We start from the raw sequence: 24,695 nt of genomic DNA on the forward strand, positions 1-24,695 counted from the left end.
TTGATTGGCTGGGGTATGTTTTGGTACAAGATAGCCGAAATTGTGGCACATCTTGCAGGCTGAATCAAAAAGGGATATGTTAGACATGAATTTTGTTTTCAAGGGGGAGGATCAAAATTAGACATCACGGAAAAACATAGTAGGCTATTACTTTTTCCAGATGCATCTTTGTTGGCCCTGATGAAATTGCCATACCAGACTCGCACAATTTACATAAAAAACTATGCGAATGTTAAAAAATAACATTTATAACTAACAACAACGATATTAAGGTCAAAGACAATAAATAAATGCTATACCTGTTATCTGCTTTTAAATTGTGTATCTTATTTTGCACCCTACTTTTGCTCAGAATACGTCCTATTACAGGCGCCAAATTAGGCAAGTGTGGCTTTTGCTGAGCCGCGCATCCACTATGTTATGACGCAGCTCCACATGCAGCGCTTCCATGCACATCTCAGTCCCCATCACGACTCAATAAAGACAGAGAGTCGCTATTTGTGCAAGGACAGCTCTGTTTACCGTTCAACATTTTGAACGATTTGATCGTTATGAGATCATCAGGTGACATTGCATATTTTTAATGCCTGGTTTACTCATGTTACCAGAACTTTGGGTAAAATAATCAAATCAATCGTTTCATTAATTAATTGTCTATTCAAATTAAGGCTATTTAAAGTTCTTACATAATTAAAATGAAATCGGCTTTGCGTGGTAATTTGTCAGCGAGATATATTAGGTCAAGACAATATAGATGCTCTGCTACTATTCAGTAAATTTGATAGTCTATTAATTTATTCTACGTCATGCAATTTATATTTGTTATTCCAGATAGGTATCTTATTAGGCAAATCAATGATCTTTCAGTGAATATTTTAGTGGTTCAATTAATGTTAAAACTTTTCAAGAGCTAAATGAGCTGATTTTAAGCTCCTAGTGAAAGTAAAAATCGTACTGAATCTCGCTAGACTTAACAATACATGCCCACAATTATGTAGCCTCCATAGTAGAAAGGAAAATCAGGATGGTGAAGATAAAAATGAAATGGTGTTAAAGTGATCGCTTCTGGGAATTTTATGTCAAGCCGGGAGCTTTGAACCAAGCGCGATGTAGGAGCATATTTTTCAGTGTGCCAGTCTCAGCCTGGTTACTGCTATAACTAGCTTGTAGAGGTAGCAGTAGTAGGAATCAGGGGCGTATCCAGAATTTTTTTGGCAGGGTTTTATACAAAAACAAACTTCCAAAACGACAAAGCGCGTCAAAAATGTGTTTATATGTATTTTTGCTGCTTCTTTGCGAGTTGGACTAAAATTTCAGGGTAGAGGGGGGGGGAGTTCAAGCCTAGTGACACTCCCCCCTCTGGAGACCGTCTTGGAAGAAGGATATCTGCTGCTAGGCGGTCCCAGTGACTATGTAAGTGAGTAATATATTTAGGGGATTGGGAGGGGATGTAAGAAAATCAATCAAAATTCCTCCCACCCGTTAGCTTTGAACAAAATCGACTGTATGTTTCATTAGCAGAAGGTCAGGAAAGATCATAGTCCTTTTTTGCAGGCATTAAATCATGGCTGATTGTAGAAAAAACCAAGACAGATAGTCCGAGTGAGTGAGAGGCAAATCTGGAATAAACCCTTTTTAGGATTTTATAAAAATGATGTCATTTCATTTATTTGCAGATTTTAGATTTTATTTTAGCATGATTTCTTTACTTGCGCGTTTTCTTGTTCGTTAAAGTAACTTGCATAGCTACAGCTGATGGTTACCATCCTTTGCATCCCCAAACAAAAATAATGATAAGCGTTTTGTTATAGAATCAAATAAAATCTAACAGGGGCTTTGATATAAAACCGAGGTTTTAGTTTGGGTATTAGATAACATTTCATTTAGTACCACTAAAATACAGAGACGGCTCATCGTCTGTCATCGCCCGGGGTAAAATGATATTTGATACCCCTTGGTCAATGAACCCATTATAGTTATCAGATTATGGCTATTTTACTTCTTAAAAAATGTTAAAGATTCAAGAAAAACTCTAATATTCCACGTAACAATATTTTATTGGTGACACACGGGGGCATTGTTTTTGGGGGCAAGGGGGCAGTTGCTCCCCTTCCCAATAATTTGCAGAAAAAATTGTTATATAACCCATGTCCCTTGACTGATATCCCTTGAAGCCATACAATGTTCTATCACAGAGTGCGTAGTAACGAACTGCAAATAAGGAGTGACTCCTTATTTGTTTCTAATTAATTTAATTAACAAATAAAATTTAACAATTTCCTTATTAATCAGCTTTTGATTCTGATTCCCAATATAATATTCATTAAGTTTAATGATATTTGTCAAAACTACGAGACTGAGAAAATTTGCCTGATTTTTGAAAAAGGGGGAAATATCTCCCCAAAAGTCAAGGAATCTTATTAATAATCGTACCGTCAGATTCAGCGTATTCGAGAACCCTACTGTAGAGGTTTCAAGTTCCCATCTGTGTAAATGTGGAATTTTGCATTAATTGAAAGAAAGACCACGGATGCGTGTTCATTGTTTTTTGTTTTTTTTCTTTGTTCTTCCCAGGAGTGATCGCATTGAGCCAATGATCCTAGGAGATCGGAAAATGGTTCATTTGAGTGGGAATCAAAATTTATTGTGCTCTTTTAAGTGACCAAAAACACTGAAGGGCAACTAGCCCTCCTCCCACAACCTTTTTTCCTTAAGGTCGTCCAATCCAAACTTTGATATAACTATTTCGTTCCTCATAGTTGAAAGGTCAGCAATGAAATAAGCTTCAGAAAATTAAAGCTAATTGAAAACCATCTTAGAGACAAGACGACCAAGCAGCGGTTAACAAACTTGAGTCTAATCCACATTAAATAAAAAAAAAAATTACTTTTTTTTTCAACTGAAAACAAGGAGCAACATTGAGACTTAAAACGAACAAAAACTATTCAGCATATGAAAGGAGTTGTCCCCTCCTCAATACCTAGCTTTTTACTGTTAAGTTCTGACTTTTTGTCACAATTCCTTAAGAACGATTCGTGAAACACAACATCCACTTAGAATAAAAAGCCTTTCTAAGCAGTAAAAAACTTAAGCGTGCAGAGCGGGGTATTGAGAAGGGGACAACCTTTTTCATATATGGAATAATTGTTGTTCTTTTAAGTTTTAATGCTGCTCCTTACTTTCAGTTGAAAAAACTTGTTTTTTTACATAATGTGGATTAGACTAAAGTTTGTTAACCACTGCTTGGTCGTTCTATTTCTAAGATCATTTTTAAATAGCCTTAATTTGCTGAAGCTTCTTTCAAACACTTCTTGGTAACGAACTGTAGTAAGGAGCGACCTGGCTCAATAGTAAGCAAAACCCTAAAAAATAGAATTTTGATTTCAATAGTTACATCAAAGGAATCGTATTTTATGCTGATTTGAAATATATCAGTTTCATCAAGTTTAGTCTTACCCATCAAATGTTACGAGCCTGAGAAATTTGCCTTATTTTAGAAAATAGGGGGAATAAATTACCTCCTAAAGGTCATAGAATCTTAACAAAAATCACACCATTAGATTCAGCGTATCAGAAAACCCTACTGTAGATGTTTCAAGCTCCTATCTACAAAAATGTGGAATTTTGTTTTGTTTTTTTTTTGCCAGAAGACAGATAACGGATGCGTGTCTTTTTTTGTCTTGTTTTTTTCCCCAAGGGTGATCGATCGTATCGAACCAGTGGTCCTAGAATTTCGTGAGATGGCTAATTCCATCGGGAATTAAAAGTTCCAGTGCCCTATTCAAGTGACCCAAAAACTGGAGGGCACCTAGGCCCCCGCCCACGCTCATTTTTTTCCAAAAATCACCGGATCGAAATTTTGAGATTGCCATTTTGTTCAGCATAGTCAAACAACCTAATAATTACGTCTTTCGGTATGAATTAAACCCCCACAGTCCCCAGGGAAGGGGCTGCAAGTTACAAACTTTGACCTTTGTTTGCATATAGTAATGGTTATTGGGAAGTGTACAGACGTTTCCAGGGGGCTTTTTCACGTTGAGCGGGGGGAGGGAGTGGGTTAGGCGAAGGACGTTACGTGGGAGGATCTTTCCATGGAGGAATTTATCACGAGGGAAGAGAATTTCCATGAAGGGGGGCAGGATTTTCTACCATTATCTAAAAAAAACAATGAGAAAATAAATAAAAAAAGTCTTTTCAGTTAGAAGTAAGGAGCAGCATCAAAACTTAAAGCGAACCGAAATTATTATTTATACAAGGGGGCTCTTTTCCCCCACAATACCTCTCTCTCTTTACGCTAAAGTACTTTTAGTAATTTCAACTATTTGTTCTGCGGCCTTTGTGATTCAGGGGTCATTCTTAAGGAATTGGGACAAAATTCAAGCTTTAGTGCAAAGAGCAAGGTACTAAAGAGGGGGCGAACCCCCTCATATACGTAATAAGAATATACAAATATAGAAGCTCTTTTCGTAAGTTAATTCGTAAGTTACGTATATTTATTACTAATAAAAATCCTTTGCAGGGTTCAATAGGGTTCTCTGATACGCTGAATCTGATGGTGTGATTTTCGTAACTTTTGATGGGTAAGACTAAACTTGATGAAACTTATATATTTAAAATCAGCATTAAAATGCGATTCTTTTGATGTAGCTATTGGTATTAAAATTCCATTTTTTAGAGTTTTGGTTACTATTGAGCCGGGTCGCTTCTTACTACAGTTCGTTACCACGAACTGTTTGATTGTTATTTTTTTTTCTTGCATTTGCGTTATTTGTTTTTGTGTTCTTTGTGTTATTTGTAGTTCTTTGTTTTTCTCCTTGTACTCCACTATTTCCCTTCTGTAAGTGGGTAAGAAATAAATTATTATTATTATTATTATTATTAATCGAACTTTTGCTTTTCAACTTAATTTGATTAAACAAATTTATTTTACGTTCAAGATCCATCTGTGTCTGATTTGTTTTAGCATTCCATTATCTATTGAACATAAAAATGGGATTAAGTAAAATTACTAACCAGTATCAGATAGCAAAACAGCAGGGAGAGGAGACGGAACGCCATTGTGATAAAAATTCCAAAATGGCATATGATCCTGCTTCAAGAATTCCACTAAGGCCTGCTCTCCAAACACTCTGACAACTTCCAAATCAAGCAGTGGGTACTTATCTACATTGACTGCTTTTGACCAAATTCGGTTTAAATCTTCGGCTATTCCGGCAAATCTTGAGGCTGGAGTTTGCTTAGATACTGCACAAAGGTAATTCCCCGTGTTTGAATTTTTTTTAATGAACTCATTGGCTTCGGGAAAGACCTGAAAAACAAAAAAGTTTAAAAACATTCAAAACTTTAACTCATTTAAGCACTGGCGGATCCAGAGGGCCGGGAGGACCCCTTAGTCCAAGATTTTTTCTGGTACCCTCCTTCTTTGTTTTTTTTTCTGTTTTCACTCTTTTCTTAAAATAAATTTGTCAATTTGGCCAATTATTAAAGCCCTTGTCACAATGCCCCCTTCCCAAGATTGTGTCTATTGGTGCCTTTGTCGTATTGGCCCCCCATCCCCCAAGATCTTGCTCTAGATCCACTTCTGCACTTAGGCATAAACATGCGATAGATTACAGTCCAGATTCAAAACACAGCAATATGAGTAGAATGAATTCTGTGTAACTGTAAACAATTGATACTTTAAAACATTAATGACTTTCCTTTTGGCACGTACGCAGGGGGGACCTTTGGGCCCGGCCCCCCTCCCCCGGAATTTTGTAAAATGTTTAATTTTCCCATGTTTTCTTGGGATTCCTGGCAAAAGTAGGACATTTATAAAGAATCTAGATGTGTGAAGCCTTTTTATGGGGATTTTACAGCGTGCAATTAGCCGGTCAAGTCACTGCCCAATTAGTAACCCATTTTCTGTCTAACTTTTTACCCTCTTTGAAGTAATTAGCAATTGTAGGCTATTATTATTATTATTATTGTGTTGCGAAAGCAACACTTTGGTTTTGTCCCTTTTTTTTTTGTTTTTTTTTTCCTATGCCGCCGATGTCAGCTTATTCCTGGAAACTGGTAAGGGTCTAACCTGTGCGGTTTTTACGGAAAGTGTGGACCTCAGGCCGGATTGATGAATATGACATTACATTTTGGAAAGCTCCGTAGAACCCTGGGGCCAAAAAGGATGGTTTTTGCTTGTCCTCGAGCCAGAGCCTATGGTGTGCGAAGTGAAGTGGAGTTATATAGCCTATGTCAGAGAGGAGTATCTGAAGTTGTGCAGCCAAGCTTTTGTTTCATCAAACCATGTTTCTGCTTTCGAGTGGAAAGCTCCGTTCTAGCAGGCAAGCAGGCAGGCACCAGTTTCAAATTGAAGATGGACTAAAATCTATAAGTGTTAAATATATGTGGTAGTTCCCCGGCCCCACAGCCAATATATCTTCTTTGAGTGATAAATAGAAAAATTTACAGAAACAAAAAAGTGCGATTTTCCCACGGGTCCGAAAGTGCTGCCATCTATTGTTTCTAGCCATTTCTGTTCGTGATTTCAGCTGACTTTACCATTCTTTTTTTTCTACTTGGGATTGCAATAGAGAAATGGTATCAGATATACCTCTTAAACTTTAAAAGTTCTCTCATTGCTAAAGAAATTAGAGCTTATCCTTTGCTCCTTTCTAAGTGGTGGTGTTAGAAAGTTGGCCTCCGGCAAAAAAGTCAACTTTTGAACTAAGACAGATAGAATTTTTTTTTCAATGACAATCGATAGACCTTGATGAGCTGATCAAAGTATATGTCATCCATTTTTTGTTACAAAAATTCCTTCATGACATACACCAATTTGAAAGTTTCAAGGGGTTGACAACTTCAGTGGTAAGGTACACACTTGAACCAAAAATAGGCCGATACCAATTGTGAGATATGTAGGGGACTTCCAAGCAACAGTCGATTATTAGCTTACAATCATCTTTGGCAATGAGGGGTTTGCAACTTTTGCTGATTGGTGTACCTATTATCTGTTTCTGGTGTAATTGATGGTAAGAACAACTTGGTTCCCGATTGTAAGACATGTAGGGGAGTTGTAAGTAATAATCGGCTGTTAGGCTACAATGACTTCAGCGACAAGGGGTTTGGAACTTTTGCTAGTTGGTGTACCCATTATTTGTTTCCGGTGAACTTGGATGTATATCCCGGGAGAGGGACTTGTAAGTAAGAATCGGTTGCTAGAGGAGGCTCACGAGGGGCTACAAATTTGTGCAAATTGGTACACATCTATGGAATCAGGGACCCATAAATTTCCTGTAATGACTCGCCATCCAATAATAAGCGATCCTGGATGGCGAGTCATTACAGGAAATTTATGGGTCCCTGATGGTATTTTGATCCTGAAAAGTTACAGATAGCTTTATAATACCAACTAGATTACATAAGATAATGTTCCAAGTTTCCATCCGTCACGATGTCTACGATTGAAAAGGATAAAGTTCAACCGGCTGCAAAGTGACATTTAGGGGCCTAGTAAGTAATAATCGGCTGTTAGTGTGGACCTCGGGCCGGATTGATGAATATGACGTTATATTTTGGAAAGCTCCGTACGACTCTTGCCTGGGGGCAAAAAGGATGGTTTTTGCTTGTCCTCGAGCCAGAGCCTATGGTGTGCAAGGGATAAAGTTCAAGTGGCTGCAAAGTCAATTTAGTCCCTTCTTCCAATATTTTTTTTTTTTTTTCAACCCTGAGTAATAGCCTTTGATCATCTGATTACTGATTGTGTTATTCTTTGTCTCTCACGGAAGAGGGACTTGTAAGCAAGAATGGGTTGCTAGAGGAGGTTCATGAGGGGCTACAAATTTGTGCAAATTGGTGCACATCTATGGTATTTGATCCTGAAAAGTTACGGATAGCTTTATAATACCAACTAGATTATATAAGATAATGTTCCAAGTTTCCATCCGTCACGATGTCTACGATTGAAAAGGATAAAGTTCAACTGGCTGCAAACTCAATTTAGTCCCTTTTTCCGATATTCTTTTGCTGTTGTTTTTTCAACGCTGAAGAATTTGATCATGTGATTACTGATTGTGTTCTTCTTTGAATATGCCGTTTTGAAAGCTTTGATAGTTTTGACAACTTCAGCATTTAACCGATAGCGAAGAAACAAAACCAAAGTGTTGCTCTCGCAACACTTTAATCGGCAAAGCCGAACAAAGGTTGCCGCAACACTTCACGTTGCCCAGGCAACGTAGGTCTAGTTTTTTTTTTTTTTTGTAAAGAGAGTTTGCTTTCCACAGCAAAATAGAATTATCCTTGATATTAGGACGTTTATCCCCCTTTTTCAGGATAAAGTAAAGCCTTTAATGGATCAATTTTGGAAACTATCATTTTTCATTGAAATTTTCGTTTTTGCAATAGAAGAACTACCCCCACAACACCCATATTGCACTGTTAACCCTAAAATTTCCCTTTCAGTGGTATATAATAGATTAATCGCTGGTTCTAAATCGCTATGAACATAACCTGAGCCTAAAACGTACTTTTGAGGCTTCGGTCTTCTCCCCCCCCCCATCCGCTACAATACTACAGATTAAGGTTAATCTGTATTTTCCGATATACGTACTTTTGCATTACCAAATAAAAAAAAGTGCTACTTTATATCTGCTCTTTCGAAAGTTTCCCTCCCCCCTAAAAAAAATCCTGTGTACGTGGCTTGCTTTCCTTTTTTACTTTTTTTTTAGATTTTTTTAATCAGCCTATTAATGGATCCATTTAAATAGCATTTCCTTGAAAGTCACCAGTCGATATAGAAGAACTGATCGAACCACAAACGGCAGATCGAACTAAAAACTATAGGAAGGTTGTGAAATAAATTTTGAACTAGGAAAACATATATGCATGGATGTTAGAATTTAGAAAATTGTTAAAGGAATCCTGATGTGGCCAAAATTATAACATTCAAATTTTATATATTAAATTTTCGCTATTTACCATTATTCTTGTTGATTGACGCTTACTACCCGATAAGTTATAAACTGTAAGTAATTTTGCAATAATCAAACGAAAAATCTTAGAAAGCGCAAATTTCATGTATGAATAGACCTAAGATTAAGATGAGTCTAAAGAGCAAAAAATGATTATTATGTCCTTGGTAATTTAAGGTAGTTTCTACTGATCACAGAATAAATATTGTACAGTATGGGAAGTTTGGTTCAGAAATGGGACACAGCACAGCACGTGCAAAGGAAAGTTTCCCTTGCGTAAATCTTAATAGCTTCATTTGCCACTTCTCAATTTGCCAAAGCGCACGCGCGATGGCGGAGTCATAAAAAAACCTGCAAGACCGATCTGTCCAAAAATCTGTAATGGAGATGATAGGCATTTTCCGTACTGTATAATATTTATACTGTGCTACTAACAGGGCTGCCAACTTTTTGGTCAACAAACATGTCCCTTGGAGCATCACAAAAGTGTAATTTTCAGCCAAATTATGTCCATATTTTGTCTATAATATGTCCATCGTGAAATATCAGAAACTGTTTTTTTTTATGGCACTTGGTATTAACCAAGTGACATATAGCAGTCGCCAATTCTGTCGGTCTGTCGGTCTGTCTGTCGGTCTGTCGGTCTGTCTGTCGGTCTGTCGGTCCCGGTTTTGCTACTTTAGGCACTTCCAGGTAAGCTAGGACGATGAAATTTGGCAAGCGTATCAGGGACCGGACCAGATTAAATTAGAAATAGTCGTTTTCCCGATTTGACCATCTGGGGGGGGAGTGGGGGCCCGGTTAATTCGCAAAAAATAGGAAAAATGAAGTATTTTTAACTTATCAGCGGGTGATTGGATCTTAATGAAATTTGATATTTGGAATGATATTGTGTCTCAAAGCTCTTATTTTAAATCCCGACCGGATCTGATGACATTGAGGGGAGTTGGAGGGGGGAAACCTGAAGTCCCGGTTTTGCTAATTTAGGCACTTCCAGGTAAGCTAGGGCGATGAAATTTGGCAAGCATATCAGGGACCGGGCCAGATTAAATTAGAAATAGTCGTTTTCCCGATTTGACCATCTGGGGGGGGGGAGTACGGGCCGGTTAATTCGGAAAAAATAGAAAAAATGAAGTATTTTTAACTTATGAGCGGGTGATTGGATCTTAATGAAATTTGATGTTTGGAATGATATTGTGTCTCAGAGCTCTTATTTTAAATCCCGACTGGGTCTGATGACATTGGGGGGAGTTGGAGGGGGGAAACCTAAAATCTTGGAAAACACTTACAGTAGAGGGATCGGGATGAAACTTGATGGGAAAAATAAGCGCAAGTCCCAGATACATGATTGACATAATCGAAACTGATTTGCTCTCTTTGGGGTAGTTGGTGGGGGGGGGGAGTAATTCTTAAAAATTAGAAAAATGAGGTATTTTCAACTTACGAACGGGTGATCGGATCTCAATGAAATTTGATGTTTAGAAGGATATCGTGTCTTAGAGCTCTTATTTTAAATCCCGACCGGATCTGGTGATGGGGGCGGGGATTTAGGAGGGGGAAACCTAAAACTTGGAAAACACTTAGAGTGGAGGGATCGGGATGAAACATGGTGGGAAAAATAAACACAAGTCCCAGATAGATGATTGACATAAACGGAACGGATCCGCTCTCTTTTGGGTAGTTGGGGGGGGGGGGGTATTTCTGAAAAAATAAAAAAATGAGGTATTTTTAATTTACGAACGGGTGATCGGATCTCAATGAAATTGGACATTTAGAAGGATATCGTGGCTCAGAACTCTTATTTTAAACCCGACCGGATCTGGTGACATTGGGGGGAGGAGTTGGGAGGGAGAAACCTAAAAATTGGAAAACACTTAGAGTGGAGGGATCGGGATGAAACTTGGTGGAAAAAAAACACGAGTCCTAGATACATGATTGACATAACCAGAACAGATCCCCTCTCTTTGGGGTAGTTGGGGGGGGGGGGTGAATTCTGAAAAGTTAGAAAAAATGAGGTATTTTTAACTTACGAACGGGTGATTGGATCTCCATGAAATTTGTTTTTTAGAAGGATATCGTGTCTCAAAGCTCTTGTTTTAAATCCTGACCGGATCTGGTGACATTGGGGGAAGTTTGGGGTGGGGAAACCTAAAATGATGGGAAACGCTTAGATTGGAGGGATTGGGATGAAACTTGGTTGGAAAAATAAGCAGAAGTCTTGCATACATGATTTACATAATTGGAACGGATCTGCTCAATTGCGGGGGGGGGGTAATTCTGAAAAATAAAAAAAATGACGTATTTTGAACTTACGAAGGAGTGATCGGATCTTCATGAAACTTCATATTTAGAAGGACCTCGTAACTCCGATATCTTATTTTAAATCTCAACCGGATCAAGCGTAATTGGGGGGGGGCAGTTGGGGGGATCGGAAATCTTAGAAAATACTTAAAGCGGTGAGATCAGGATGAAACTGGATGGGAAGAATAGAAACCTGTCTAAGATACGTGACTGACATAACTGGACCGGATCTGCTCTCTTTGGTGGAATTGGGGGGGGGGTAATTTTGAAAATTGAGGTATTTGTAACTTACGAAAGGGTGACCAGATCTTAATGAAATTTGATATTTAGAAGGATCTTGTGCTTTAAAGTTCTAATTTCAAATTCCGACCAGATCCTGTGACATTCGGGGGAGTTGGAGGGGGGAACCGGAATTCTTGGAAAACATGAAAATTGGAGTATTTATATCTTACGAATAGATGATCGGATCGTAATGAAATTTGATTTTTAGAAGGAATTCATGTCTCAGAGCTCTTATTTCAAATCCCGACCAGATCTTTTGACATTGTGGAGATTTGGAGGGGGAAATCTTGGAAAAAACACTTGGAGTAGAGGAATCGGGATGAAGCTTGGTGGATAGAATAAACAAATGTCCTTGATACATGATTGACAGAATCGTACTGGATTCGCTCTCTTTGAGGGAGTTGGGGGGAGGGGTTCAGTGATTTGGCGAGTTCGGTGCTTCTGGACGTGCTAGGGCGATGAAAATTGGTAGGCGTGTCAGGGAGCTGCACAATTGGACTTGATAAAGTCGTTTTCCCAGATTCGACCATCTGGGGGGCAAAAGGGAGAGGAAAAATTAGAACAAATTAGGTATTTATAACTTACGAGTGGGTGATCGGATCTTAATGAATTTTGATATTTAGAAGGACGTTGTGACTCAGAGCTCTTATTTTAAATCTTGACCGGCATTAAGCCTCTTATTTTCCTTTTTAAATCAATCTATTGATTCATAGAATTTTGTTAGAGCTCATACCATATGATCTCTTGGCTCTTAGCTCTTCTCGCCTCGTCACAAGTGCCATATGAGCTTTTAGCTCTTGTTTTACTTGTAAACCTCTTTCAAAGTAGTCTGTTAACATGAAATATAATGAAAACGAATGCAAACATTTAGTACATCCATACAGAATGAACTAGTGTGAAAGCACAAAAGTCATAAAACATTTAAACAGTAAGAAACTACTTGTGGGAGCTTAAGACTCATTTTCCTACAAGAGTTCCTCTTGACAGGTATGGTCAGCATTTTCACTTCTTTTGGTAGCTTTTTGCCAATCAGAGCACTTCTTGTGCCTGTCATAAGTTACAATCCAGGATTCAAGCGACGTTGCAGAGCGCTAGATAAGCTGAGTTGCCCTTCCATCACTTTTGACTTTTGAAAAGAGCACAAGATCTGTCAATTTTCAACTGAACGAGCTCATTTTTGAAGATTTTACGACAAATCCTTTTATACAAAGTGCCTTGGTTAGATACGAACATAATAGATGTCTTAAAAATTTTGGTCAGATGCTGGTTATCGGAAATAATAGTCGTGGCAAGGTTGGGGGGTCGCCCTCAAATCGCTTTTGACTCTTATAAAGGGCAATATAGCTTCGAATTTTCAATCAAATGAGCCCCATCTGAAGTTTACACGACTACCCATTCCATAAGAACCTTAAACACCTCCTGGGCATAACTTACAACCTTTGTCCCAGGGCTCTGGTGAGGTACCAACCCTGAAGGCATTATTACATGTTCTTTAGACCATTTTTTTATAATGACTATCTCAAAATTTCTGTTGGATGCATCTAGGGAAAAGAGAGCGTGGGTGGAGGGGGGTGGTTAGCTGCCTTCTAGCCACTTCCAAATCTCAAAATTGCACTAGAGCTTCTGATTTTCAATCTAATGAGCTCACTCCAAAGTTTATATGACCACCCCTTCTATAAAAACCTTATATAGTGAAAGTAGAAATCACCAATGCAACAGCACAAACATTGAAACAAACGCACACCATAAAACCAAACATAAAAATATGAATTATAAAAAATAATAACAAACACTAAATATTAAATAATATATATATATATATATATATATATATATATATATATATATATATATATATATATATATATATATATATATATATATATATATATATATATATATATATATATATATAATATCCAAATAAACAAAAAAGAATGACAGAAGGAGAAAGGAAGACTGTTTTCCTACTTTAGCAATTGTTATAGATCAATACTTGAACGAGGCCTTAACCCTACTCATCCATCCAATTAGATAGGACACACAACATAGACATACACAATCAACCGCAAAGAATAATCCATTTTTCCGTATATGAGAAGGCTGCTCCTTCCTCCTTAGTCCTGTCTTCACACTAAATTTTTTTAAGAACTTTTACTTACTTACAGTAGAAAAAATTCCTCTTTACAAAGTTCCTTCCATGTAAACTTCTTCCGCTCGGAAATTACCCCCCCCCCGGGCGATTCCATCCCCTCTTCAAATTCTTCCCTGAAAAGTTTTTCTTTACGATTCTGCTTGAAAAATACCCTTTTGTTTTCATTTAATTTCTTATCCTTTTTAAGTTCATTGAGGAATATCCCTGTGTGGAAAATATACCCCATTGGAAAGTTTCTCCCGCAAAAATTTTTCCATAGAAACTTTCTCTTGGTGATAACTCTCCTATGGAAAATTTCTCCCTTGGGAAATCCCTCCGTAAAGATCCCCCAGAGAATTCCAACTCCGCTGAAAACTTCCCCCTGATAATTCCCTCAACGAGTCTCCACATGTACAATGGGATCAACAACGAGAAAGCAAGACAAACAACACGAACTTTGTACACGAGTTTTGATAAAATCCCACCCTGTAAAATTCCCCCTGAGAAGGTCACCCCTAGAAACTTTCAACTACACTGAACAAAATGGAAATCTCAAAATTTTGATCAGGCTACTTTCAGGAAAAAAGGGCGTGGGATGGGGGCTAGTTATCATCTAATTTTTTGATCACTTAAAAAGGGTATTCGATCTTTTCATTTTCGCTTGAACGGGCCCCACTCGCGATATTCTAGTACCATTGGTTCGATAAGATCACCCCTGAAAAAAGCAAAAATAACAAATAAACACGAATCCGTGATCCTTCTTCTGGCAAAATTAAAAAATTTCACATTTTTATAAATAGGAGCTTGGAACCTCTACATTAGGATTCTCTTATATGCCAAATCTGATGGTGTGATTTCTTTGACTTTTATGGAGTGTTTTTCACATTTCAAAAAACTGAAAAAAAATCTCAGTCTTGTAGCCTTTCATGGGTAATAATTAAACTTAATCAATATTACATATTTAGAATCAGCACGATATGCTAATTCTTTCGATAAATCTATAGATATTAAAAATGACCACAGACCATCGAGAATCCAAAATTTTCCTGTTGTTAACTTTTCATTTTCAGTCAATAATACTTGATAAATAAATATATGTTTTTGTCTGACTTGGAAGCGGGAAGCGATTGTCAGCGTAAAAGGAGAAATAAAATCGTTTATAGATGAAAGAATACAAACTTGTAAAGAATTTCAAAAGAATTTACAGATAGTTGTCTCAAGGAAAGAGAAGCAACTCCGAAATATAGTATAGAATGTAAAAAAAAATAGAAGAAAGTAAGTAGTTAAGTAAGTTTAGCGCTAGATAATTTTGACACTACTTTGGTGAAAAATGACGTTTTTTTTTTTCACAAAAATACGTAGACAGCAGGGAATTATTCTGTTTTATGTCATATATTTGCAAAATATGTCCCTTTTATGTCCCAAATTCCTAAAATATGTCTTTTATCTGCCATATTATGTCATTGTGTCCTGGCTAACAGGAATATGTCCTTTGGACATAAAATACGTCCAGCTGACAACCCTGATTGACTAACCAGACTCCTGTAACGGGACTCGAATTATCAGTAGAAGGAAGAAGTTGATAAAAACCGGTTTATAATTCTGGGTTGTCATATTCTAAACGGTGGAACTTTAAATTTTTAAACCCGCAATTCAATACACATGTCTCGGCAAATTCCACAGCCCAAGTCTACAATCTTTCTTTCGATAAAAGCTGCAAATGTTTTAAACAAACTGTAAGTAAAGAGCGACCCGGATCAATAGTAGCCGAAATTCTAAAAAATTAATTGTGATATTAGATATATCAAAAGAATCGGCTTATGCTGTTGAATTCAAATGTATAAGTTTCATTAAGGTTGGTCTTACCTATCAAAGGCTACGAGCCTGAGAAAATGTGCCTGATTTCGAAAAAAAGGTTAAACACATCCCTAAAAGTCATAGAATCCTAATGAAAATGACACCTTCAGATTCAGTGTATCAGAGAACCCTACTATAGAGGTTTCAAGCTCTTATCTGCAAAAACGTGAAATTTTGTATTTTTTGCCATAAAAAAGATCGCTGATGCGTGTTTATTTGTTTTTATTGTTTGTTTTTTTCCAGGGCTGATCTTAACGACCTATTGGTCCTAGTATATAGAAAGAAGGCTTATTCGAACGGAAGTTAACAGTTCTAGTGCCCCTTTTATGTGAACAAAAAGATTGGAGGGCAACTAGACCCCTTCCACACCCCTTTTTTCTAAAAATCGTCTGATTGAAATTTTGAGACAGCTATTTTGTTCAGTATAGTTGAAAGGCCAAAAAACTCTGCCTATGGAGATATCATGACCCCCCCCCCCAAAGCCCCTGGGGAAAGGTCTCTAAGTTATAAAATTTGCCCATTGTTTACGTGTAGTATTTGTTATTGGGAAGTATGAATACATTTTTCTGGGGGGGATTTCTGCAGGAGGGATTTTTACGGAGAGAAATTTCCATTGGGAGGAAAGTTTTCAGGGGAAATTATACACCGGGGGAATTTGCTAGAATTCCTGTTAGAAATTCTTCTCATGTCTTACTTTCTCTTTACCGACTCAGTTTTGCGCGTGGAGATGTTAACGGCTCGTGGGGAGGAGTGATTTTTTCATAGAGATGGAGTCGGACTTCCTGGCGTTATTTAGAAAGTTTTTTCAATTGAAAGTAAGGAGCAACATTAAAACTTAATACGAACAAAAATTATTGCGTATGTTAGGGGGGTTACTCCTCTTCAACACCTCGCTCTTTACTGTAAAGTTTGAATTCTGTCCTAATTCTTTAAGAATAACTCCTGAAAAACGAAGTTTATTTAATTAGAAGAATAAGAAGCTTTTTTTAAAAGTACTAAAAAACTTTAGCGTAAAGTTTGTAAACCTTTACATTCAATTTAAAATTCAATTTGAAATTCAATTAAAACTTAAGAAGTTTTTAAACCTTTGCATTCAAATTATTTCAATCAGTAAATAAACGCTTGCAATTGCCAACTTTATACATTTATTGTAGTCTCAAAACATTTCAAGAAAGTAGGCTATTTATTAAACTCTGACACCATGACTGTGAGGTCAAAAGGACACCTCATGCACAAGACAATTTTATTTTGTTTTAATATCTTCTTAATTTAATTTTACAACACATTTTATATTGAACAACATAAACGTCAATGATAATGACTCATTTCGTGTGAACTGCATGCATTTTTAAGGACAGAAGCACCAGCACGAGGCTTTGAAACAAAGAGGGTATGTTAATAACTTCTTAATAGTTCTAAGCCGATTGTATATTTAAGGACTTTCGTTCAGCAGCACATTGGCTCCCTGTCGAGCCAACATTTTTATTTTGCGGCACAAAATGGCAATTTGCTATGGTGCATTCTTTTCTTTTGTTTAAAAAAGACGGCTGAACTTCAAATCTTCGTCTGAATGATCGTTCTTCTGATATTTTACTGCCACTGGTTTCATACATTCTCTTCTGGTGAAATGAAAAAAAAGACGAAACAAAATAGGAGCAAAGAAATGAGGCCACATCCGTAACTGTCCTTCAGGGGAGATAAACTACATTTTGAGTGTTCGGACATTAAACGTTTGAAATCTCGGGTTAGGGTGCATGGAAATGCTGGATTGAATTGACTAATTTTTCAAAAATTACCCCTTTTTGGAGGTGGATCTACCCCCTTTTTTAAATAGTGCAGATTTTCTTATACTAACAAATTCCGCGCAGAAGTTGAAACAGTTGAAATAGGCTAAAACCACTAACTACCGCCCATAAACAGTCTGATTTTAGACTGGGGCTTGGCAACTAAACCTTGACCCTGAAAATGAAAGAGAAAGGAAATAATTAGTTCCATTCAATAAAAAGGCAAGAGCTTCTTAAATTAAGGTGAAACAAGGAGAAAAAAGGGAAGAACTCACTGAAAAAGCCAGAGTTTATTAGATTAAGTTCATACAAGGGGCCTAATCGGTGACGTCAAATTACAAAAATTTAGGGGGGTGGGGTATACCTATTTTCAAAACCTAGTGGGGAGCAATTTGTTCAATTTTCAATGATAGGCCTAATACCAAAAAAAAGAAAGTTTTCAATGAAAATGCCAAAAATTTTTGAGAGGGGTTAAAATCTTGGGGAATGGGATGATTTAAATCTAAGAAACAAATTACGCTTCAACTCCCCCCACCCCCAATTGACGCCCCTACACCTGATGTTGTTCCTTTTAATGGCATGCTCCAAAACTAATTTTATAAAGGCTGTAAATTTATCTGCAAATTCATCGGAGTCAAAGATTCTTTTTCAATTCAAATACAAGGAAAATCTTACCTTATCGAAGCCAGAGGCTAGCAATTGAGTATTTGGTTGGGTATGATAGTTCATGATGGAATCCAATATAATGGCACCACGGAATTGTGGTGCGGGTCCGCTGCTTGGATGTAGCATAGGACCCAAGAAGTCATTGACGAAATGGTAGCTGCCTGTTTCACCATCTGAGGCCACGGTTCCCTTAAATAAGATAAGTAAAATATCCGGCATCGTCATTAGAGAACTAAAATGTTTTACCTTAGCTATTGGGTTTATTAATAATAAGTTTATGGGACCGGGGCTCAGTTAGTTTATAAAGTGCTAAATTACTCAAAATAATTTTCATGAGAGAGGGAAAAACTGATGACTGGCACACTCCTTGCATAAGTAATCTTGCTTCCCTTTCCGAGACATGGCAAAATCAATTGAAAGATCATAGATAGTACATGAATATTTCCAACTACCTTTGCACGTTAGAAAAGGTTCTTCAAAAGATTACATCTTTCGAAAAACTGTAGACTTCTAAGCATTTAGCACAAAATTTTAAGTATACTGAACCCTTCCCATGGATTAGCTATTTGAAAAACTTGCATATGGGTACGGATTAAATTGATTGATCGAGTAGCCTGACCTCAAGTGTGTCATTTACGTACTTAGTGCGAGCTAAGTACGCGAAAAAATATTAGGGAGTGTTCCAGAGCTCATAGCCACCAATAACTTGTAATTATATGTGTCCTAAAATTGCATATAACAACAAATTTAGCCCTTAAAAGGCTTACAATACATAAAATGGCTAATATTGTAGCCTTATCTGCACAAAGAAAAATGCCTTTAAATTTTTGTTATCAGTGTTCTTATAACGAAAAAAATAAGAAACAACTAATTATTTGTTTTTGCTTACAATTCAGTTTTGTTGTAGGAACTCTCATACCATAGAGACCTTCAATATATCCCAAGTTCCCAGATGATAAGCTGTACAAAAAAAGTGAGAAGTGCTTTCAATTAGCAGAAAAACGCTTAGTTTTCGATTCAAAGTTACGACCAGCAGTTATAACTTTCTTTCTTGGGAGGTGTGCTACGGTCTCTTCTTGAAGAGACGTTTCGTTCAAGTCGAGTAAATGTTTTGGAAGTCGTGGTCTTCCAAGCTTTTTGTATTTTTGCTTTTCTCTATGCTTTTGCACAGTGACCAAGCCAAGTCCTCTTTTATTACTCTTCTTTACCATCTTTTGAAAAGTACTTTTATGAACTAACTAGACTAAGCTCTTCTTTAATTGCCTTTCTCGTCCTTCAAAATCTTTGACCGCGCGACTTAATTTGACGGAGCGCTCCTATTTGCATAAAATATTAAAAATTCACTTATGGCGTGAGCCAAGACAACTTGAAACGCCGACCGTTTTACTGCATGGAGACCGGTATTTATGCCCGCCTATTGAAACTAAATATGCAACAGTTTAGGAGTTCCAATACAGAACTGATGGTAACAAGTTTTAATGGAAACAAATAAACTGATGTAGATGTCTTTTTTAAACTAATTAGGAAAAAAACTTAAAAGTCAAGTTGTTCCTTTCAAAATCCTCTATAAGTCCATGTTAAAATTATTAAACTTGTATCTACCGTTTTCTTAGACAAGTTGAAATAGAATTTGCATAACAAAGCTTAATTTAGAAAGCCCAATAAAAATAGCAAACACAGATTATGTTGCTATATCGGGGGGACATGCAAAAACCAAAATCAATGCCTTTATGCGTCTGTTGTCGTCGGACAAGCTAAAAATATTGGTACTTGTGTATTGTTCAGAACTCAATAAGTGAAGTTAGGTTCTGTCGTGAAACAACCTACGATGCGAAAATCCGGTTTCATAGCCATAAAGACAGAGCTCAATTTAGTTGCTACGCATAGTGATAGAAGATAGTGTCTGAACATGAATTTTGAAATGAAGATTTGGGATTTGCCAAAGACTGAAAAAGAGGCATTTATGTTTTTCCAGGATAAGGGGTTGTTGCCCACAACAAAACAGTGCGTTAATGGACACAACATGACTTTATACTCCTACGAGAAGGAACATTTTTGGAAGTGTAACAATAAAACATGTTTGAAAAAAGTAAATTTGCGTGTAAATACGTGGTTTGCTGACAATAGAGTACCATTTTGCAGTTCGTTTCATTTATTGCTGGGTTTACAAAATGACAAATGTGGCCTGGTGTGAACGAGAGCTAGGCATTTCTAAGAAGAAAGTTATCGATTTGAATAACTACCTCCGTGAAGTGTGTATGTTTTCACTTATTGAGTGTGTTCTGAATAATACACAAGTACCAAAATATTTAGAACGGAAGAGATAGCCGGGAAGTATTCTATACCGTTCCCCCTTAAGAATTTGCAGGTCATGATGCAGCGAATTACGAAGAAAATTCTTATTAAACAATGTTAGAATTTCCACCAAAACTTGATCGAAAGCTTTATTAGGTTTGACCTCATTGTGGTGGCTTCCAGTATTTTTATTAAGTTTACATACAGCAGCTTCATAGAATCGTTTAGTCTAAATTTTCCTGCCTGTTGGCTTTAAAACTCATCGACAGTCCGTTAATCCGCTGGGTTTCCCACAAAACAAAGCATGTGGGACACTGAGTAAGGAGGAGTAAAGTTATTTGCTGCTATTACACAATCGGGAATTAATATTACAAACTCAGTGTAGATTTCCTCAAAACTCTTTTTCCAAAATAGTGACAATTTTACTTTCAGTAGACGACGAACAAACATCCTTGAGCATTTTTTGTTCAGATGTCAGAATTTAAAGATAATTTTTTGAACTTTAAGATGTTTACTTTAAGTTATACAAAATTTGCAAGAAAATTTCTAATCAGATATATTATAAAGGCGAAATAAGTTCCAAATTCCAACATTCTTAGGTAGTCAATTACTTTAGGATAATAGAAAACAGTTGAATGTGCTTATTTAAGATCCCAAAGCTGATTTTTGTCCAAAATATGCATGTAAAACTAGGTTTTAAAAATTACAAGTTTAACCAAACAAGTAAAAGAAATTATGTATATTATTAGCATAACAAACGGCATAGTGACAATAAAACTTAAGAAGTACAGACACTTTTCGGACCCCTAACCTACTCTCCCCTTTGCAAACTGACTTGACTTTCAGGTCTAGTCAGCCTCTTGTAGTCTTTGTATCCACTTGTGTTAAGTCAAGCCCTACAGTTCAATAAATTATTATATTAATATTATGCGGAGCTTTGGACCCAGAAAATTCTTTATGCGGATGTTTTATTTTAAAATTCACCAAAAGTAAACATTTTTTAAGCATACACCAGATTTGGAGTTTTTTCATTCATGGTTTTTTAATTGGGATCCAAATTCACTAGCTTAGATACAGGTAACTTTTGTGCATTTTTCTTTTATATTTGTTGCTGCGAATTCGTCAAAAGATAAGTCACAATTTTAAGGCCACCCCCCTCCCATTCCGAATCTCCATCATAGAGCGTGGTCAAATCACTTGGAAATAGTAAACACAAGAAAAACATAAAAGAGAAGAAACTGCAACCAGTGAAAACCAGTAAATAATGAAAAACCTCAAAAACACAAATATCAAAGAGGCAGCGTATCACACTGATAAAAAATAGGTGACTTAAAATACAAAAATGAGTAAAACAGGAAAGGAAAAATAAAAAAAGAAAAAAAAAGAAAAGAAAAAAGAGCCACCTTACCACGCCAAAGGCAAAAAGGTGGCTCACTTATTATATTGTTTTCCTTGCCGAAATTTGTTTCGCAGTTGTTTGTTCTACGATCTCATTACGTCATTTTTCGCCAGTGTGGTCTTAGAGATTATCATTAGAATAAAAATCGTCATTAGGTAGTTTGTCTCAAAAAGAAGGTTAAACTTTAATTTAGAAGCGAATATTTTATTAATAATGCACATCATTAATTATACATACTTTATTCATAATACGAAACACTTACATGTTTCATTTTCTGTACATCAAAGGCAACAAGTATGACCGTGTAAAGAAGACTTCCACCATTTTTCAGCATTTCTGAGAGCTCTTTTGCCAATTCTAACAATCCAGTAGCCCCAGAGCCGTTATCAGTTAAGCCCTGAGCAATTGCAGGTGTATCATAATTTGCCCCAAAAACTAGGATTTTATCTTCTGCCGTTTTCCAGTACCTACCCTCAAAAATTGCAATTATATTTTCTCCTATTACCTGCAAATAATGAAAATGATTAAAATGCGTCAATATATTGGTACAATTATATAGGGAGATCAAATATACTCGTAACATAATTTTATTGATAAATTAACAATATATCATTGAGAAACCATCCGGTTATCTTCATATCTTTCATACAAAGAAATGTTCTTTTTTCCCAAGTGTGTACAACTTGCGGACATACGAAAATTGATTTAGAAAGCAAATATTCTCTCTTTCTCTTTCTTGACTTATTTTGCTTGTAGTTTATTGCGTTGCAAAGTACAAATGTTTTTGAATCAAGTAGAAATAAAAAGATAGGATAAAGAGTAAAACTTTTAACTTCAACAGTGAAGAATAAACTGAAAATGTCTGACATTTTGGACTACCGTCTTGAAGCCTTTAGCGATGAAAATATATATATATATATATATATATATATATATATATATATATATATATATATATATATATATATATATATATATATATATATATATATATATATATATATATATATATATATATATACTAGCTGTTGGGGTGGCGCTTCGCGCCACCCCAACACCTAGTTGGTGGGGCGCTTCGCGCCCCCCCAAGCCCCCCCGCGCGCGTAAGTCGTCACGCGCCATATTAGTTATGCGCCATTGTAGTTGTGTCCCTGTGTCCCACCTGTGAATATAGATAGATTTATATATGTGTTTCAAACTACGTAAAAATTGCGAATAAACAACATTCTTGGCTTTCCCATTGTCTGTGCATATACAAAGCCGTATGTACTAATAATGACGTCATATGCAAACGCTCTTTTTACAAACAAACAAACATGCATCCACACAACTCGTTTTTATATAGATAGATAGATAGATAGATAGATACAATACAAATTAACTGCGTAAAACTTGCGAATATACAACATTCTTCGCTGTCCAATTGTCGCTGCATATAAATACATTGTCAGGTTTACTGACCCTCGAACATGCAACGTACAATTGTCCATGGGAAAAACAATCAGTATTAAGATCTATACCACATTTTTCTAATGATTGACCTTGAGCTTTGTTAATGGTGATTGCAAATACTAATCGAATTGGGAATTGCAATCTTTTAAATTGAAAAAGCAGATCCGTTGGAATCATGGGAATGCGAGGAATAAGAAAAGCCTCACCCTCATAAGGCCCTGTCAAGATTGTGGCCTCTATTAGGTTTTCCATTGTTTTTTTTACGGCAAGTCGCGTGCCATTGCAAAGCTTTGGTGGGTTGATATTTCTTAAAAGTATTATTGGTACGCCTATTTTTAGTTGTAGCACGTGTGGTGGAAACCCTGAAGGATCTATGGAATTTAAAAATTCAGATGGATAATTAACCGCTTCATTTGGTTCCAAAACTGTGTCGACTGACTTGTAAAGGACTGCCTGGTCTCGAATCTTGGTCAAAACAATATTGTTGATTTCGTGGACGTCTATATTTTTGGGTGCGAGAATCGCTCTTTCACTTAGCCATTTATTATTTTTATAATTTTTTAGAATATTCCGAAATACTTTTTCAATCAATTCATTTTTGGACGTCACTAAATTACAGAAATCAGCAGGTAGTTGTATACGTCCTGAAATTGAGTCTACTGTTTGACCAGAGTCATCGTTTTGCAATCGGACACGCATATTTGTAGTTAATTTTAATATTTTTACGTGTGCCCATAAATTAGAATTTTTTAGGCAAGCATTCATTTCGTCTGCAGGAGTTAAACTACGTAAAAATTGCGAATATACAACATTCTTGGCTTTCCCATTGTCTCTGCATATACAAAGCCGTATGTACTAATAATGACATCATATGCAAACGCTCTTTTTACAAACAAACAAACATGCATACACACAACTCGTTTTTATATAGATAGATAGATAGATAGATACAATACAAATTAACTGCGTAAAACTTGCGAATATACAACATTCTTCGCTGTCCAATTGTCGCTGCATATAAATAGATTGTCAGGTTTACCGACCCTCGAACATGCAACGTACAATTGTCCATGGGAAAAACAATCAGTATTAAGATCTATACCACATTTTTCTAATGATTGACCTTGAGCTTTGTTAATGGTGATTGCAAATGCTAATCGAATTGGGAATTGCAATCTTTTAAATTGAAAAGGCAGATCCGTTGGAATCATGGAAATGCGAGGAATAAGAACAGCCTCACCCTCAAAAGGCCCTGTCAAGATTGTGGCCTCTATTAGGTTTTCCATTGTTTTTTTTACGGCAAGTCGAGTGCCATTGCAAAGCTTTGGTGGGTTTATATTTCTTAAAAGTATTATTGGTACGCCTATTTTTAGTTGTAGCACGTGTGGTGGAAACCCTGAAAGATCTATGGAATTTAAAAATTCAGATGGATAATTAACCGCTTCATTTGGTTCCAAAACTGTGTCGACTGACTTGTAAAGGACTGCCTGGTCTCGAATCTTGGTCAAAACAATATTGTTGATTTCGTGGACGTCTATATTTTTGGGTGCGAGAATCGCTCTTTCACTTAGCCA

The 24,695-nt window shown here is 36.5% G+C and overlaps 1 protein-coding gene across 3 annotated transcripts in view; it reads right to left on the minus strand.

Annotated features, from left to right (window-relative positions):
- The window catches only part of LOC136025116 (uncharacterized), a 120,323-nt gene that overhangs the window by 6,428 nt on the left and 89,200 nt on the right, over window positions 1-24,695 (minus strand). For all 3 annotated transcript variants that reach the window (XM_065700852.1, XM_065700851.1, XM_065700850.1), the window contains exons 12-14: window positions 21,932-22,174; window positions 17,985-18,164; window positions 5,014-5,308 (exon numbers count right to left, since the gene is read on the minus strand). In XM_065700852.1, the coding sequence (XP_065556924.1) occupies window positions 5,014-5,308; window positions 17,985-18,164; window positions 21,932-22,174 (718 nt within the window). The remainder of the gene's footprint in view (window positions 1-5,013; window positions 5,309-17,984; window positions 18,165-21,931; window positions 22,175-24,695) is intronic.

This window comes from Artemia franciscana, chromosome 3 (genome assembly GCF_032884065.1).
Source record: "Artemia franciscana chromosome 3, ASM3288406v1, whole genome shotgun sequence".
NCBI classification, from domain to species: Eukaryota; Metazoa; Arthropoda; class Branchiopoda; order Anostraca; family Artemiidae; genus Artemia; species Artemia franciscana.